The following is a 15459-nucleotide window of genomic DNA, read 5'->3' as shown; positions in this document are numbered from 1 at the left end:
TACGGGGGCATCGTTTCCAAGCGGCGCAGGGAGGACCAGCCCGCCCGCTCGCCACGGCAGCCTGTGGCAGTGTGTTGTGTGGCGAGGTGGTGGGCTGGGCAGGCAGCAGGCAGCGGAGCAGCGCGGACGCTCGCTTACGCCCTAGCGTTCCGCCCATGCACTTTTCATTTGTGCTGCGGCTGCCCTGGTGCGACCACCGCTGCGCAGCTGTGGCGGTACTGCTGTACTGCACTGTACTGCACCGTACTGCGCTCACTCATGTTCTGTGCCATGGTGGCGATGCCTCGAGAGAATAGGGTGATGAGGATGGCCTTAGCGTGCTTGCCCTGGGGGCTGCCCCGCAGCCTGAGCAGCTCATCCAGGTCATGCACCCCAGCATACGGCAGTGCTTTGGTGCGCGGCGGCAGCAGCCACGGCGCCGCCACAAACTCCCCCGCCACAGCCTCGTCGCTCTCAGGCAGGCCGGGGTTGGCCTGCGGCGCGGCGGGCACAGGAGAGGCGGGTGGCGGGCGGCAAAGGGTGAGTTTGCTGGTAGCTCCAGCCAGCAGGCACGCAGGCTGCGAACAGGAGCTATCTGGGCTGTCGCATTCAATGAACCCGGCTGCCAGGCCAAACAGCACATACAAACAGCTGCCTCCACACCCCCACTCACCTCCACCTTCTCAAACGTCTCCCGGCTGGGGTGCTGCATGGGGATGGTGCCAGCCGGCAGCTTCCCTGCGCCACACAGCTCCCTTTTCCTTGTGAGAAGAAGGTTGGCACCTACCCAGCCAGGGACCACACTCCTGACAGTGGTACACCGAGCCGGGAAGCGCGAGAAGCTGCTGGCGGGCGGCACATCCCAGCACAGCAAGCACCGCACCTGGCCGCGGCGTGGCATACAAGCCGCCTTCGTCAGAGCTGTCGGGTGCTGCCTCGCATGGCGGGTGCACCAGGGCCGACTGATACGAGAGGGCGGCCCTGCAGGCAGTTGGCAAGGGCAGCGGAATGGGCCGAGCGTCTGCTGTGTGCGTGGCGGTGGGAAGGCGGCCGGCGCGACATCCCGTGGCAGCTCAGCATGTCTTCGCATCCAACATGGGGACCATTTTATCTCCAGCAAGCAGCAGCACATACAGCGGCGGAGAGCGCGGGCAGTGAAACCCAGAGGCGCAGCCCCGAGCTCACCAGCCATAGTCCGGGCTGGACAGCGCGAAGACAAACGCAAAGAGCACGAGCAGAACCGCAGCGCCGCGCACCGACCATAGCGCCAGGCCGGCCCGGGGCGCAGGCTGCCTTGCAAACGGAGGCATTCAGGGGCGGCACATGAGGGGCGATGGGCCAAACATAAACTGATGGCGATCGCCGCGATTGGCGCGCAACACCCCATAAACATGGGGCTGCCTGGGCGGGGCGGAGTGCGTGAGGTGTCGCCACGCACACCAGGACATGCACAATATTTCCGAATTTCTCAGCTGCGGACGAAAGACTCCGCATCAAACTCCTACAAATCATCCAACATATACCAATAAAAAAAACAAAGAACTAGCATGCTTAGGGAACTGGAATTGTGCATGCATCGAGTCGTCCTCTCTCTGGCCGCATGGCCTCTCCCCGGAGTGCGAAGCCAGCTGCTCTCGAATCTGCTGCGCGCGGTGCGCCTCCAGCGCCGCTGAAGGCGGCACTACGCACGCCTGGCAGCCGGCAGCGTCTGCAGAAGGCCCTCAGGTGCCGCTGCGGCGGCAGCCTCATCTGGCTGCTGGCAGTCGCGTGTCGAGCAGGCGGCCCACCGCCGGGGCATGCAACTGCCGCTCTGCGCCTGTCTCTCCATCCACTCCTCCTGCCGCCGCTCCTCCTGTCAACGCCGCACCCGCTCCTGCACCCAGTCCGCCTGCCGGGCTGCCGGGCTGCCACAACCCAGTGCAGTGGATTTTGAGCACGGGGCATTGCCTGCGGTGGCAGGGCATTGGGCAGGAGCTGTGCGGTATGTGGGTGGCGCGGCGGTTGGCGGCGGCCTGCTTCGGTGCTGGCGGCCGGTGCATGCACGATGCAGCGGTGCGTTCAGGGAGTGGCCTGGATGGCAAGCGTGGCGAGGGTCGCCATGCGTGTGGGAGGCGCAGCTGCAGGCAGTGCTGCGTGCCAGCATGCCTCCAGCCCATGGGCGGTGCGGCGGGCACAGACAGGGGCGGCTGGGCATGCACCAGGCGTATCCCCCACCCCCAGATCCCCCTCCCCCATCCCTGCATCGCTGCCAGCATGCGCCGCCGCTGCCTCCGCACTAGTGCTGTGCACCCCTTCTTTCTTTACACAGCGTATGCCTTTACACAGCACGTGCAAGCCAGCCGAGCAGCTGGTATCCATGGCGGGAGCCCACACTCAACAGGCAGGCAGGGGCTGGGGCTGGGGCAAGGAGGCGGGGAGGCACGCGGCGGCGGCGCCGCCCCGATGGCCGACTGCCACCACTCGCCGCCATGGCTGCACCCGGCTCTTCTCCCCAGCGGCACACCGGCGCCGCCGCCGCCAGGCGGGCGCACACCGCGCGTGAGAGGAGAACTGTTCGCCTCACTTTCCTGCCGTTGCCGCCGCCACCTTACTTGCCGCCGCCGCCAAACAGGTTTGAGAAGAGCTGGGCGGCGTAGCGCGGGGCTTCCAGCTCCAGCGGCGCCATGAACCCCACCAGCTTGTCGTGCACGTGGTACCGCAGCTTCCTCCCCTTGGACGCACGCCGGTCAACCGCCTTGCGCCGCTTGGGGCCCTGCCGCGGGGAAGAAAGCAGCGACGCACAGGGCGGTGGGCAGGCAGGCAGGCGGGGCGGAGGCGGCAGGTCGGGCATTGGGGCAGCTTGGAAGAAGTGCTGATGCCATGCCTGATCGCTGCCCCATAAAACGGCCGCCAGCGCATGTGTGTGTGCGCGGCGCGGGCGGGGCTCGGCAGCCCGTGCCAGGCGCGCAGCACGCCCAGCGCAGCTCCGCAGGCGGCGGCACGGGCGGCGGTGCGCGGACAGGCGGGTGCGGGCGGGCGGCGGCGAAGAGGCGGGGGCAGGGCTGCAGGCTGGCGGCGGCGGCGGCGCACCGTGTGCCACAGGGCGGCGGCGCCGCCTTCCGAAGAGCTCTCCAGAAACTCCCGAAGCAGGGCCTGATAAAACTCTGCAGCAGACCATACCACAGCATGGCAGAAGGGGGGGTGGTATAACGTTGGCGGCATGGGGCCAGGGCAGGCGGGGCGGACGCACAAGCACGAGCGCCCCGGGCCCAGGCCAGCGCCGGCCGGGGCGGACGCCTGGCCTCCCCCTGCCCGCGGGGAGAAAGGCAGGCAGGCAGGCAGCGGGCATGTGGCCTGCCCGCGGGACAAAGGACGAGGGGCCAACAGGGAGGCAGCAGGCATGCTGAACTCTTCCTGAGGCCCCGGCACCCCCTCGGAAAGCCTCTCACCCGCATCGTCAAATGTCTCGGGGTCCCGCTCCTCTCCGCCCGCCTCCTCCCTCTCCCCCACCTCCAAGCCGTTGGCTGCCCCCGGGCCACCGTCCTGCACACACACAGGGCAGGGGGCAGGGGGCAGGGGGCAGGCGGGGCCGGTGGGAGGAGGCGGCAGGCAGACGGGTCGGCACACACACCAAACAGAGGGGGCCATCGCAAAGGCCGGCCGGCACGCCTTCTCGTGCATTCTCGACCAGCCACCCACACCCACGCCACACCACACTGGTGCCCATACGCCCAACCAAATGCACCCCACGCTGTTTTATTTCTTCCCTGTTTTCTCCGTCTTTCCTCCCTCACCTCCTCGCCGCCCGCGCGCCGCCGCTTGGCGGTGGGGGCCTCGGGGTCGGGGCATAGCACCCGCAGGTGCGGCGCCTGCTGCGCCGCGCGCGGCAGCCGCGTCCGCCGCACCACCTTGCCAGCATCCTGCAGCGGCGGCGGGGGCAGGGGGAGAGAGGCAGGGGAGGCGCTTGGATGCGCCGCGGCGGCGGGCGGGGGCGGCAGGCGGGCAGGTGGGCTCGGGCCGGCACCTCGAGGGTGGAAAGCAGAGGCAGGCGGCAGGTATGCGGCAGGCATGCGGCAGCTGTCCCCTGTAGCTGCAGCCAGCCTATAGCTCCAGCCAGACCGCCTGCCAGCGCCACACGGTGCCGCCGCCGGCCGGCCGGCGCGCGCCGCTGGGGCAAGCGAGTCCCGGGCAAGGGGAGCGGGGGCGAGGAGGAAAGAAAGCGAGGAAGAAAGGAAGAAAGGATGGGAAAAGGAGGAAAGCGCCCACCTGAATTAGCAGCGCCACCTGTGTGCTCACACCCTGGTTGAGCGCCCGCAGCTGCCCCGCACGCAGCGAGGCGCCACCTGCGGCAGGGCAGGCGCGGGCGGCGGCGGGCGGTCAGGCGGCGCGGGCGTCAGCGGCGCGGGCGCCGGCGCAGCCAGAGTGAGGCAGGGGCGCAAGCAGGCGGCGGCGCAGCCAGCAGCCTCGGGCGGAGGAGAGCAGGGAGTGGCTGCCAGGGGCAGGAGGAGAGCAGAGAGCAGGTGTTGGGTCAAGCCGCCCCGACGCCGGCACAATATTCGCGATGCAAACAGAGGAATGGCTCAGTGTCAGGGTGTGGGGCCGCGGGCACGCCGCACCCGTTGTCAGCAGCGTCTTGCGGTGCCAGCGGTCGAGCGAGGCGTCGCGGAAGGGCGCCACGGCGATATACGCCGCCTCCACCTCCCGCCACAGCCCCTCGCGCCCCTCCCCTCCCTCCTCCTCCTCCTCCCGCTGCTCCTGCTGCTTATGGCCGGCCCCACCGCGCTGAGCCCCAGAGGAGGCTGCTCCTGCTGCCGCCGCTGCCACTGCTGCGGGACCTCTCGCCGCTGCTCCTGCCACTGCTGCTGCCGCCGCCACAGCCGGATTCTGGGCCGCCAGCTGCCCCAGCAGCGCCAGCAGGTCTCGAACCAGTGCCGAAGCATCCTTGGCCAGCCCCCCAAACGCCGCCGCCAGCTCGGGGTCGGCGGCGGCGGCGGCGTGCCGCATTCGGCCCTGCGAGGCGGGCAGGCGGGCGGGCGGGCGTTGGCAGGCGGCAGCGGGGTGGGCCGGGCAGGAGCAGGCAGGCAGGCGGGTGGGTGGCAGGCAGGCAGGCAGGCAGGCAGGGGCAACGTGGGGCGGCGCTGGCGGGGGCTCTCTGTGTCGCAAGCTCTTCTGCGGATGTGCAGACAGTACACACACACACACACACGCCCCTGCCCCTCCCTGCCCCGCCCCGCCCCCAAGGGCTGCGCCTGCGCTGGCGGCGGCGGCGGCGAACCCACCTGCGGCAGCCGGTTGGCTCCGGCCAGGCTGCGCTGCAGCAGTATGCGCGCCTCCAGCCCCCGCTGCCACACAGCCTTCTGCGCCTGCGGCGGCGGCGGGGCGGGGCGGGGCCGGCGGCGAGGTCGGGCGGCGCGGGCGGCAGGCAGGCAGGAAAGGCAGCCGGCAGCAGGTGGCGCGAGCTCCACCCCGCCGCCTGGCCGCTGCCTGCCAGGGCCCGCCGCCGCTCGCGGCGCAGGCAGCACCGCCTGCCAGCCGGGCCGGGCGGCCCGCGGCCGGCGGGGTGCACCCCGTCCCGCCTGTACCGCCGCCCCACCTGTACCGCCAGCGCTTTCTTCCTCTCCCTCGCCGCCCGCTCCTTCAGCCCCGCCAGCGCGCTCTGCTCATCCTGCGGTCAGCAGCGGCAGCGGCGGCAGCAGCAGCATCGGGAGCAGCAGCGCAGCAGCAGCAGCAGCGGCAGCAGCAGCAGCTGAACAAGGGCGCCGCGCGCCGGCGGGTGCAGGGGCAGCAGGCGGCGGCGGCGGCCGCGCAGGCCGGCCGCGCCTTCCCCAGGGCGGGGCACACCCCTGCGTGCCTCCCCCCATCCACTGCCTGCTACTCTCGCTCCACCTCCGCCATATCATCCCCCGCCGCCGCCGCCGCCGCGGCCGCCGCGGCCGCCGCGCCGCTGCCGCCGCCGCCGCCCTCGCTGTCGGAGCCGCTTTCAGAGTCGGATGCAGCTGGCCGGCGGCGCGGCGCCGCCACGGCGCTCGCGCCCCGCCGCCGCCGCCGGCCGCCACCTCTGGGCCTTCCTTCTCCTCCTCGCCGCCCTCGTCGCTGCCGCTGCTGGTGGCGCCGGCGGCGGCCGCGTCGCCATTCAGCCAACCCTCCTCCTCTCTGGCCTCGTCCTCCTCCTCGCTCCCAGGCTCGCTGCTGCCGCCGTCCCCACTGCCCGCTCCTCCCTCCTCCTCCTCTTCCTCCTCCTCCTCCTCCTCCTCGCCGCCGCTGCCGTCGGCGCCAAACACCGCCGCGCGGCTGCTGGCCCGACCGCCGTACTCCCGCCCTTCAATCAGGAGGTCGCCCCGCAGCCGCCGCGCCTCCCTGCCTCGCCTGCACCACACGCCGCGAGGCAAGGGAGTCAAGACACCGCAAAAAAACGCAAAGCGGCGCGCCGGGCAGTGGGCACGCCAGCCGCGGCATGCCGCTGCCGCTGCGGTGCTTGCAGCCGCGCGCACGCTGTCGAATTGTTGAGGAGTTTTCGCGAGGGGCGGCGCGGGCCTGGTGGGCATGCCCCGCGCAGCCAGGCGATCCACCCACCTGCGCGACGCGGGCTGCTGCTGCTCAGGCTCATCCTCGCTTTCTTCCAGCGCAGGCCCCGCCCCAAACACGTCCGCCTCAGGGTCAAACTCTGCGGTCAGTAAGGGGTCAAACAGGAGGCGGTGGAGCGGGAGGCAGCCCAGCAGGGCAGCGGCGGCAGGGAGGCGGCGTCCCGGGCGAGGCAGCGGCGGCAGGCGGCGGCAGGCGGCGGCAGGCGGCGCGCCTTTGGTGGGCGCCGGGTTGAACAGCTCGGCCAGCTCATCGGCTAAGCTCTTCCTTTTGGGCATGCCGGCTATCAGCGCGTGGAGAGGCCGCCGTTTCTCAGCTCGATGCCGGCCGGCCGAAGGCGGTGCCCGTGATGCGCTAGAGACGGTAGGATAGCGGGACCCAAGTAGAAAAGCGCGAAAGACGGAGGACAAGGGACGCAGCCGAGTGCGCCTAGCAATGCATGCGTCGGTGCAGGTTCCCCAGCCTGGCGCAGAGGCTATGCTGATGTGCCGGTGCAAGACCAACGCAAACGATGTGCATGCAGGCGCATTCGATGCGACACCCATGGCCGTGCTGCGCCTGCTGGCCACCACTGCCGCCGCTGCTGCCCTTCACATCCCGTCCCTCTCGAGTGACTCACCCCCTCGCCCCAGCAGCCGCAGCAGCGGCAACTTTAAAATTCGACTCATAACACTGCCACCGCGCATCGCATCTGCAGCAGCACAGGCCTATAAAGTGGCTTCACGCTGGGTGGGTGGAAAGGGCTGGGGGAGGATGGGTGGCATAGCAACACATGCCAAAGAGAGGAGCGAATTGAGCGACACACAATGCATGGATGAGGGAATGGAGATGCAAAAGAAGGGATCCGACATACCAAAGCAGGGCAGGCATATCTGGGGCACGGGAGAGGAAAGTTGATGGATTTTGAATGACAGACAGGCCGTGCCACGGGGTCTGCCGCTGGGGCCGCTCAGCATGCACGAAACGCCAGGCTGCTGGGTGGCGCCCCGTTCCCGGGCTGGCCTTGCGGGAGCAGCATCTCGCCACGCATATCCAGCCAGCACAGCGCATTGCGCCACGACAACTGCGGTCAGTGACAGATGGGGGCGCCGCCGCCGGCTGTGCGCCCGGCAGGCTGCAGCTGGGCGCAGGCAGCTAAGCAGCACAGCGCCATGCTGCACCGCAGGCGCCCCCGCACCTGCCTGCTTCATTCGGCGGCCTCAGCGGCGGCCGCTTGCAGCTCCAGCACCGGCGGCCACTCGCCCGCATGACGCCAGCAAGCGGCGTGGTCCCGGCAGGCAACTGCAAGCCCTTGCACGCCCTGCCCTGCCCGGCCGCTCACCAAAGAACTCGCGCCACAGCTGCTGCAGCACCGGCTGCACGCCCAGCCCCGGGGGCACCGGGAAGTCGGGGCTCCCCACGACCAGCCCCATGAGGAAAGCGGGCAGCCCCATGAGGAAAGCGGCACCGCGCCGGGTGCCGCAGTCGGCCCAGGGATGCCGGCACGCTCAGCAGGCAGGCTTGGTAGGACATGAGCGCCGCCGCGAAGCCCAGCCGCGCAGGCCCGCGCCACCAGGCCATGCCTGCAGCGCACGGCGGGCGGCGCGGCATCGGCGTCGGTGCCAGGCGGGCGCCTGCCTCCAGGCTGGCGCTGCCTGGCAGGCTGGGTGCGCGGGTGCGGCCTCGCATGCCACAGTGGGGGCCAGCAGGTGGGGACACAGGCCAAGCACGCCGTGGCGGCAATAGTAGAGGGGGTTGGTGGAGAGTGCCATGCTGGCCAGCGCCGCTACCGAGACCAGCAGCAGCTCGCTGAGCAGGCAGGGGCCGCTGGCCGCCACCCGCCGCGCCACCCACTGCACGATCCCCGCCCAGGCCAGCACGCCGCCGCCAGCGACCGCCGCCAGCTGGGCGTCGGTCGGGGCGGGCGCGGGGGCGGCCGCGTCGGCGCATCAGCAGCGCGGGGGCGAGCGGAGGTTGAGCACAAAGGCGAGGGAACCGGAGCAGCCCAGGAAGGCCAGCGTCGGGACCCGCCTCAGCGCAATGCTGTTGGATGCGCACCAGGCGGCGCACCGCGCGGGCAGCGCGCGCCACCAGCGCAGCCCCGGCACTGGGGCGGGCACCCCCCCGAGCAGGTCAGCCGCCGAGCCTCATTCCCCGCATAGATGCCGATCCCAAGGCCTGCGCCCTGCACTGCGTGCGCCATGCCGATCTGCAGGGGACGGCGAAGGCATGGCTGGCAGGTGGGGGCTGCAGCAGGCACAGCTTGCTGTGCTGCGTTGGCGGCGGGAAACCACCCTGGCGGCGGCGCGCACCGCCCACCGCTGCAGCCCCGCCGTGCAACGCCTGGGGCCTGAGTCGCCTCCCTCGAAAGACACGCAGCTGCAACCGCTTGCCAAGGCAGCCAGCGAGGGGGTTGAGGGCGAGCTTTCTTGCCCAGCAACCTCGCAGGCCACAGCAGCCTCCCCACGGCTCCAAGCCCGGCTCAGGCAGCCCTCCTGGCCCTCCAGCCCATGCTTACCGGTCGGGTCTGCCTCGGCGGGGCAATCCTGGACGTGCTGGGCGATCGGGGCTGCAGAGAGCGGCTGTGCTTCTGTGCGGGCAGAGGGCCGCTGATAGGGGCAAGGGGTGGATGTGCCAGTGCCATTGGCGGCTGGGTCAGATTGGCCCGGCAACGCTCGCAGCATGCACCGCCACCCCGACCTATCTTCTGACTGAACACGCTGATTACATTCGATTGAGCAGTTTATGCCATTGCTGGTGCCCACACAAAGCAGGTGGGCAAGCAGGGGCAGGGCTCATCCTCGGGGAGGCCGGCAGGCGGCGGCGGGCGGGCGCCTCTGACAACTCAGCACGCCCATGCATGAGCTCTTAGGCCTGGATTTCGCTCCATCTTGCACAACGCCCCCCAACGGAGCTAGGCCAGCCTTCGCCCAGCCCTCGCCTGCGCGATGCAGTGGCTGGCAAACGTGTGCAGCGGCCTGGCCGGCCTGTTTGAAGCCCAGCCGCGTGCACCTGTACCTGGGAATGCAGAGCATTGGGAGCTGCGTATGGTAGTGCGCCAAGCAGTCCGCGAGGAGCGGGCGAAGTCGCCCTGGAGGGCAACGAGACCCGCAGCGCTTTCGTGACCTGTGCGTTCAGAGCCTCCGGTTCAGCATAGAGGCTTGCGAGGTGCGGGGGTTTGGGCTGCTGCTGCACCATCATGCCCCCGCCACAGCCCGGCTGAGCACCGCCCCCGCTTGCCCCGCGTGCGCACTGACTCGATCGACGCCCATCTTCCCTCTTCCTGTGCAGTTCCAGGCCTCAGTGCTGAATGCACGTTCTCGTGACTGGCTGGCAGCCGTCGGCCATGCACAGTGCTGTTTGGGCAGTGACCGCGCAGCACGGCGGGTGGCTGCCTCTTGCGCGGCCCGGGCTGTGTTTTACCGCACGCAGCTGCGGCAGCTACACGAGAAGCTGAGCGCGGCCCTGGAGCGCCGCCCGATCAGGCTTGTGGCAGAGCCCACCTGGAGCTTCCTGAGGGGCAGTGGAGGAGATGCGGGGCGTGCCAGCCATGGACCTGTGTGCGGCCTGCCATAAAAACTTGGACCACGTGCCACTCAGCGAGTTGGGAGTCGTCCGTTCACACAGAGTGTTACTGTGGCGGCAATGAGTGTTGGGACTGGCTGCAGGCCGCGGGTAGCGACAGGCAGGGCACGATTTGGGGCGGTATGCACGCATGGCTTCAGTGGCAACGATCTGAGTTGTCTCGCTTCATTCCTGGCGCCTGTCTGCTTGCCTGGTCCATACAGCCACACTGTGCTAATCGGGTTGCACCTGTTTTCCGCCTACACTGCATTGCTGCCTGCAGATAGAGACTGCGGAGGAGCTGTTGCGGCAGTACGAGCAACAGTGGGTTGATGAATACCGCACAGCGGGGCTGCTGCCTGGGGAGGCGGCTGTGGCAGCAGCTCCCGAGCAGCAGCAGGCCAGCTGGTGCGGAGGCATCGGCGGCGGCAGCCAAGGAGGAGCAGCAGCAGGCGGCGCCGGCCTCAGACACGCCCACAGGCGTGCTGGACCTGCAGCAGCGCCTCCAGCTGCGGCGCTCGTCGTCGGAGGAGCACGAGGTGGAGGAGGCGGCGGGCGGCGAGCAGGCGGCGGCGCTGCCAGAACTTGAGCAGCGGCAGGGGACTGCTGCTATTTCCGAGCTGTTGGCAGGAACAGATTAGTCTGTGGCCGATCCATGCGCGATGTGCATTAGCAGGAGGTGCCACATCATCCATGCCCTTTGTGTTTTCTGTTTCACATTCCAGCCTGTTCTGCAACAAAGCGGTACCGCCGTTTGCAGCTGGTAGATTGGTGCAGGCTTCATGCGCAAGTCGTGCCGCCGCCTGCCATCCACAGACCGCTGCAGGGGTTCCCGTAGCATCTCCTGGGGTACCTTGGCAGCAAAGAATCGGGGCAGCGTGGGTGGGATGCAGATGGGCTTGGCCCAGGTGAGGGTCGGCTGCCGGTGCCGCTAGCGGTATTGCGACCGCCAGCTCGCTGTCAACACCATGTGCGGTCAGCTGGTGATGGCGGCGCTCGTCCTCATGTATGGATAGCGAACACCAGGTTTCTACTACAGATCGGGATGCGCAGAGGAGGCCAGAGGACGCTGCCGAGTGCGCTTGCGTTGCCTTGCGTCGCTGCACGCCCCCCAGCCTTTCACAGAGGCTGTGATGGTCTACAGGTACGCAACGGCAACGCAATGCGTGTGCATGCAAGCGCATTCGATGCGAAACCCCCATGCCCCTGCTGCGCCTGCTGGCCACGTTGCATTCCTTCGCGCCTCAAGCGCCGCAATGGCATGCGCGATGCAATGCCTTCCACAGCGCAGGCGCCTCAACATGGAGGCAGGCCGCCGCACACCCGCCACAGCACCCCATGTGACTCGGTAGCCGGCTCAGAAGCTTCAGCGATGCGTGCAGATCCATTGAAAGCAGCCGTCGCAGCAGGCGGCGCAGCAGCCGGCGCTCCTGCAGGAACCGCCGCTCAAGCGCCGCCGCCCTCGCTGCCTCCCGCCGCTCAAGCCCAGTGCAGCGCCAGCCCTCCCTTGCCCCAGCAGCCGGCGCTCCGGCAGGCGCAGCAGGCTGCACAGCAGCAGCTGCAGCTGGCGGCGCTCCTGCTGGAGCGCGGTCGCTGCCAAGAGGCGCTGGCGGTGCTGCAGCCGCTGCTGGCGCGGCAGCCCGGCGACGCGCGGGCACTGTGCCTTCAGGGCCGCTGCCTGGCGGCTGCGGGCAACCGGCCGCAGGTGCGGGGCCGCGGGCGCAGGGCAGGGCAGCGGGCGGGGTGCTGCTGCCTGCCGGGGCGCGGCGCGCCAAGCCGGGCTTGCCCCTCGCCGCGCCGACAACGCCGGGATCCCCCACCCCCACCCATCTGCCCTCGCTTGTCTGGCCCATCTGCACCGACAATCGCATGGCGGCACACGCCCCCGCGCCCGCAGGCTCTCGCGGCGTTTGCGGCGGCGCTGGCCGAGGCGCCCGGCTGCCTGTCGGCGCTGCTGGGCTGCGCCGCCGTGTATAAGGACTCTGGCCTGCTCCCAGAGGCGGTGGCGGCGCTGCAGCAGGCACAGGCGCAGGCTGTGCAGCGGCCAGCGGCAGACGCGCCCCCGGCGGCGGCGGCGGGCGACGGCGGCGTGGCAGGAGGCGCGGGCCCGGCGGCGGCGGCGGCGGCAGCAGCGGCCCCAGAACCGGCAGACCCGGCAGCGGCAGCAGGGGCAGCATCAGCATCAGCGACGGCGGCGGGTGGGAGCGACGCAGGGTGGGGGGCCACCGCCGGGCGGGCAGCAGGGGCGCCTGCCTCGGTGGCAGACCGCATGCTCTGCTGCAGCGGCGCTGATGTGGCGCAGGCACTGGCAGTGGTGCTGACAGACTTAGGTGCGCCGCCTGCCTGCCCCCGCCTTGCCTGGCTGGCGGTACCGGCATGGGGTGGCATGGGGTGGGCTGGGGTCTCCACCTGGCGGCGCCTTGGGAAGCCGGCCGCCGTTGGCTTTGGTTGCCTGGCTAGCCGAGGGCTGGCTGCTGGGGTTGGGGGCGGCAGCAGGTGGGAGAGGAGGAGGCGGCGCGGGGGCGGCGGGCAGGCCGAGCGGGACCAGCAGCTTGGGAGCAGGCTGGAGGCAGCCACCCGCCCGCCTGCCCGCCCGCACGAAGGCCCGGCGCCCGGCCAAGCCACCGGCGCAGCGAAGCGGCCAGTCGGTGCCGCGCCGCCGCCGAGCCGCCCGTTCCGCTGCCGCCGCTTCGCTGACGCCCTTCGCTGCCCCGTCGCTGCTGCACCACTGTTTGTTTACTGCCGCCCTGCGCCGCCGCCGCTTCGCTGCCGCCGCTTTGCTGCCCGCATGCAGGCACGCAGCAGAAGCTGGGCGGGCAGGCCGGCTGGCGGCGGCAGTACGAGCGGGCGGTACAGGTGGCCCCAGCCTACGCCCCTGCCCACTACAACCTGGGTGAGCAGGGCAGCAGGGCAGCTCCTGTGTGGTGTGTGTGTGTGTGTGTGTGTTTTGTTTTTGGGTGCGTGCATGCGTGTGCGTGCGTGTGTGTGTGGCGTGTGGCGTGCCACATGGGAGGCTGTGGCGCTGGCAGCGGGGCTGCCGCGCCCCGCAAGCGGCATGCGGGGCGGTCCTCGCGCCGCTCCCCCTGCTCCCTGCCGGCCTCTCGTGGTAGCTGCCATGCAGCTGCCGTGCAGTACCATGCCAGGCGGGCACGCGATCCACTCCCACCATAGGGATTGCACGCCAGCACCAGCCCCACACCCACCCGCCCTGCCCTGCACCCGTGCCTGCGCCCGCCGCCTGCAGGCGTGGCGGCAGGGGAGGCTGGCGAGGCGGACGAGGCAATAGAGCACTACCGTACCGCGGTGGGTCAGCCAGCTGCGGCGGCGGCTTACCGCTGCAAACACCCCGCTTGCGTGCCGGGCTGCGCCGCCGCTTGCCTGCCGCGCTGGCCTGGCTGCCGGCAAGCGGGCCCGGGGCCGCGGGGCAAACCCCTTGGCTGCAACCCGGCCCGCCGCCCGGAGCACACACACACACACACACACACACACACGGCTGGCGCGCAGGTCGGCCTGTCGCCGCGCTATGCAGAGGCCTGGTGCAACATGGGGGTCCTGTTCAGGCAGCAGGTGGGCGCCTCCTTTCCTCCTCGCCCCTGTTGCCTCGCCGCTGCGGCCAAGGCCAGGGGGTCAGCAGTACGGTACGGAGGCTGGGAGGTACAGCACGTTCCGTAAGTGCCTCCTCCAGTCCCCTCCCCCTCCCCCTCCCCCTCCCTCTCCCTCTCCCTCCTTGCAGGGCCAGCTGGACCGCGCCATTGCCGCCTACGAGCAGGCCCTGGCGGCGGCGCCGCACCTGGAGGTGGTGCAGCTGAACCTGGCGGTCGCGCTGACGGAGCACGGCACGCGGCTCAAGGCAGCGGGTGGGTGGGGCCGGTGTTGGTTTGGGTGTCTGGGGTGGTTTCGGTGCTGGTGTGGCTGGCGTGTGTGGGTGTCTGGGTGGTTGCGGTGCTGGGTGTGGCTGGTGTGTGGGTTGGGGTGCTGCTGGGGGGTGGTTTGGGGTGCTGGGAGGCGCCTGCGTGTGCGCGTGTGTTGGGGGAGTGCCTCCCCCTGCCATGCCATGCCCCGACCGGCGCCCTGAGCCGCCCCCCGTCGGCACGCCCCCCGCCCGCCCCTGCCTTCCTGCCCCTGCAGGCGAGGCGGCGGAGGGGATTGCCGCGTACGAGCGGGCGCTGGCGCTGCAGCCGCGCCACGCAGAGGCTCTGTACAATTTGGGGGTGGCTCGCGCCGAGCAGGGGCAGGCCGACAGGGCGCTGTTCATGTGAGCGCCGCGCGTGGACCTGTGTGCTTGTGTGGGGGGGGGTGCCTGTGCGTCGCACTCGGTGTGTGCGCGCTGAGAGCGCCGTTCGTGTGGGGGGTGCGCGTGTGTGTTCGTGTGTTCGTGTGTGCTTGTCTGTGTGTGTGTGTGTGTGTGTGTGTGTGTGTGTGTGTGAGAGAGAGAGAGAGAGAGAGCTGTGCGGGGCACATGGGTGTGAGCCGGCGCATGGGGCAGCCGCCGCCCTGCCGGGCCTGCCCCTCGCCTCGTGCTTGCTTCCATGCCCGCCGCCAGCTGCGCCCCGGCTTCCGTGCAGGTACCAGACGGCCCTGCTGGTGCAGCCGGGCTGCGCGGAGGCTCACAACAACCTGGGTGAGAACGGTACCATCTGCAGTACCAGTATCGGTACCGTGTGCAGACGTCGCAGTGCCCTTCGGCGGCGGGGTCTCCTTTGTGTGCCGCCTGCCTCCTGCCACAGCTGTTGCCCTGCTCTTGTGCGCCTGGGGAGCTGGCATGCAAGTTCACGCCCTGCTGGGTTCGTGCGGTACCTCTGGCTGCAGGGGTGCTGTACCGCGAGCAGGGCAACATGGAGCGGGCGGTACAGTGCTACCTCGCCGCCCTCAACGCGCGACCCAACTTCCCGCAGGCGCGCCCCGGCTGCCGCCTGCCGCGCCAGCAGCTGCCCAGCGGCCGGGGCAGCGTAAGCAAAAGCGGCCGGCCGGCAGCGAGGCCGTCTCGCCGTCGCTCCGCTTCCCTCCCAGTCGCCAACTGACCTCCCCTCCCCCATCCCATGGGCTGAATCTCTGCAGGGCCTCAACAACCTGGCTGTCATCTACACGCAGCAAGGCCGGGCACAGGTGGGGGGGCGCTCGACCTTTCTTTCCCTCCCGTGCCATGCCGTGCCCTCCCTCCTTGTGCGCCCGCGATGGCGCCTTGCTGGCGCGGCACCTTGTCCTGTGCCTCTTGCACTGCTGCTGCCTTGCGTTGCGTCGAGGGCTGCTGACCGCCGCCTGCCTGCTGCCTCGGCTCGCGGCGGCTGCGGTCTGCAGGAGGCGCTGCAGCTGCTGCAGGCGGCGGTGATGGCGGCGCCAACCTATGCAGAGGCGTACAACAACCTTGGAGTGCTG

At 70.4% G+C, this 15459-nt stretch overlaps 3 protein-coding genes across 3 annotated transcripts in view; 1 reads left to right on the top strand and 2 right to left on the bottom strand.

Moving 5' to 3' along the window:
- The window catches only part of CHLNCDRAFT_141019 (hypothetical protein), a gene marked incomplete at both ends in the record, with an annotated part of 3858 nt that extends 2569 nt beyond the window's left edge, over positions 1 to 1289 (bottom strand). The window contains 4 exons of the mRNA XM_005843433.1: positions 257 to 473; positions 653 to 717; positions 863 to 960; positions 1165 to 1289. Coding sequence (XP_005843495.1) covers positions 257 to 473; positions 653 to 717; positions 863 to 960; positions 1165 to 1289 — 505 coding nt within the window. The remainder of the gene's footprint in view (positions 1 to 256; positions 474 to 652; positions 718 to 862; positions 961 to 1164) is intronic.
- A 1277-nt stretch (positions 1290 to 2566) lies between these two features.
- Positions 2567 to 7973, bottom strand: CHLNCDRAFT_141018 (hypothetical protein; the record flags this gene model as incomplete). The annotated part of the gene is made up of 12 exons (XM_005843432.1): positions 2567 to 2731; positions 3049 to 3122; positions 3408 to 3501; positions 3753 to 3878; positions 4225 to 4301; positions 4575 to 4968; positions 5238 to 5321; positions 5552 to 5623; positions 5845 to 5935; positions 5980 to 6324; positions 6532 to 6622; positions 7862 to 7973. 12 exons carry the CDS (start codon positions 7971 to 7973, stop codon positions 2567 to 2569), a joined length of 1725 nt encoding a protein of 574 aa, XP_005843494.1.
- Positions 7974 to 10415: 2442 nt separating this feature from the next.
- Positions 10416 to 15459, top strand: part of CHLNCDRAFT_59252 (hypothetical protein) — a gene marked incomplete at its 5' end in the record, with an annotated part of 51016 nt that continues 45972 nt past the window's right edge. Inside the window, 12 exons of the mRNA XM_005843461.1 lie at positions 10416 to 10622; positions 11603 to 11788; positions 11981 to 12413; positions 12878 to 12976; positions 13328 to 13386; positions 13588 to 13650; positions 13817 to 13940; positions 14212 to 14338; positions 14649 to 14704; positions 14893 to 15032; positions 15142 to 15189; positions 15382 to 15459. Coding sequence (XP_005843523.1) covers positions 10416 to 10622; positions 11603 to 11788; positions 11981 to 12413; positions 12878 to 12976; positions 13328 to 13386; positions 13588 to 13650; positions 13817 to 13940; positions 14212 to 14338; positions 14649 to 14704; positions 14893 to 15032; positions 15142 to 15189; positions 15382 to 15459 — 1620 coding nt within the window. The remainder of the gene's footprint in view (positions 10623 to 11602; positions 11789 to 11980; positions 12414 to 12877; positions 12977 to 13327; positions 13387 to 13587; positions 13651 to 13816; positions 13941 to 14211; positions 14339 to 14648; positions 14705 to 14892; positions 15033 to 15141; positions 15190 to 15381) is intronic.

The sequence above is a fragment of the Chlorella variabilis genome (assembly GCF_000147415.1).
Source record: "Chlorella variabilis unplaced genomic scaffold CHLNCscaffold_30, whole genome shotgun sequence".
NCBI classification, from domain to species: domain Eukaryota; kingdom Viridiplantae; phylum Chlorophyta; class Trebouxiophyceae; order Chlorellales; family Chlorellaceae; genus Chlorella; species Chlorella variabilis.
This window is presented reverse-complemented; position numbering and strand designations above follow the sequence as displayed.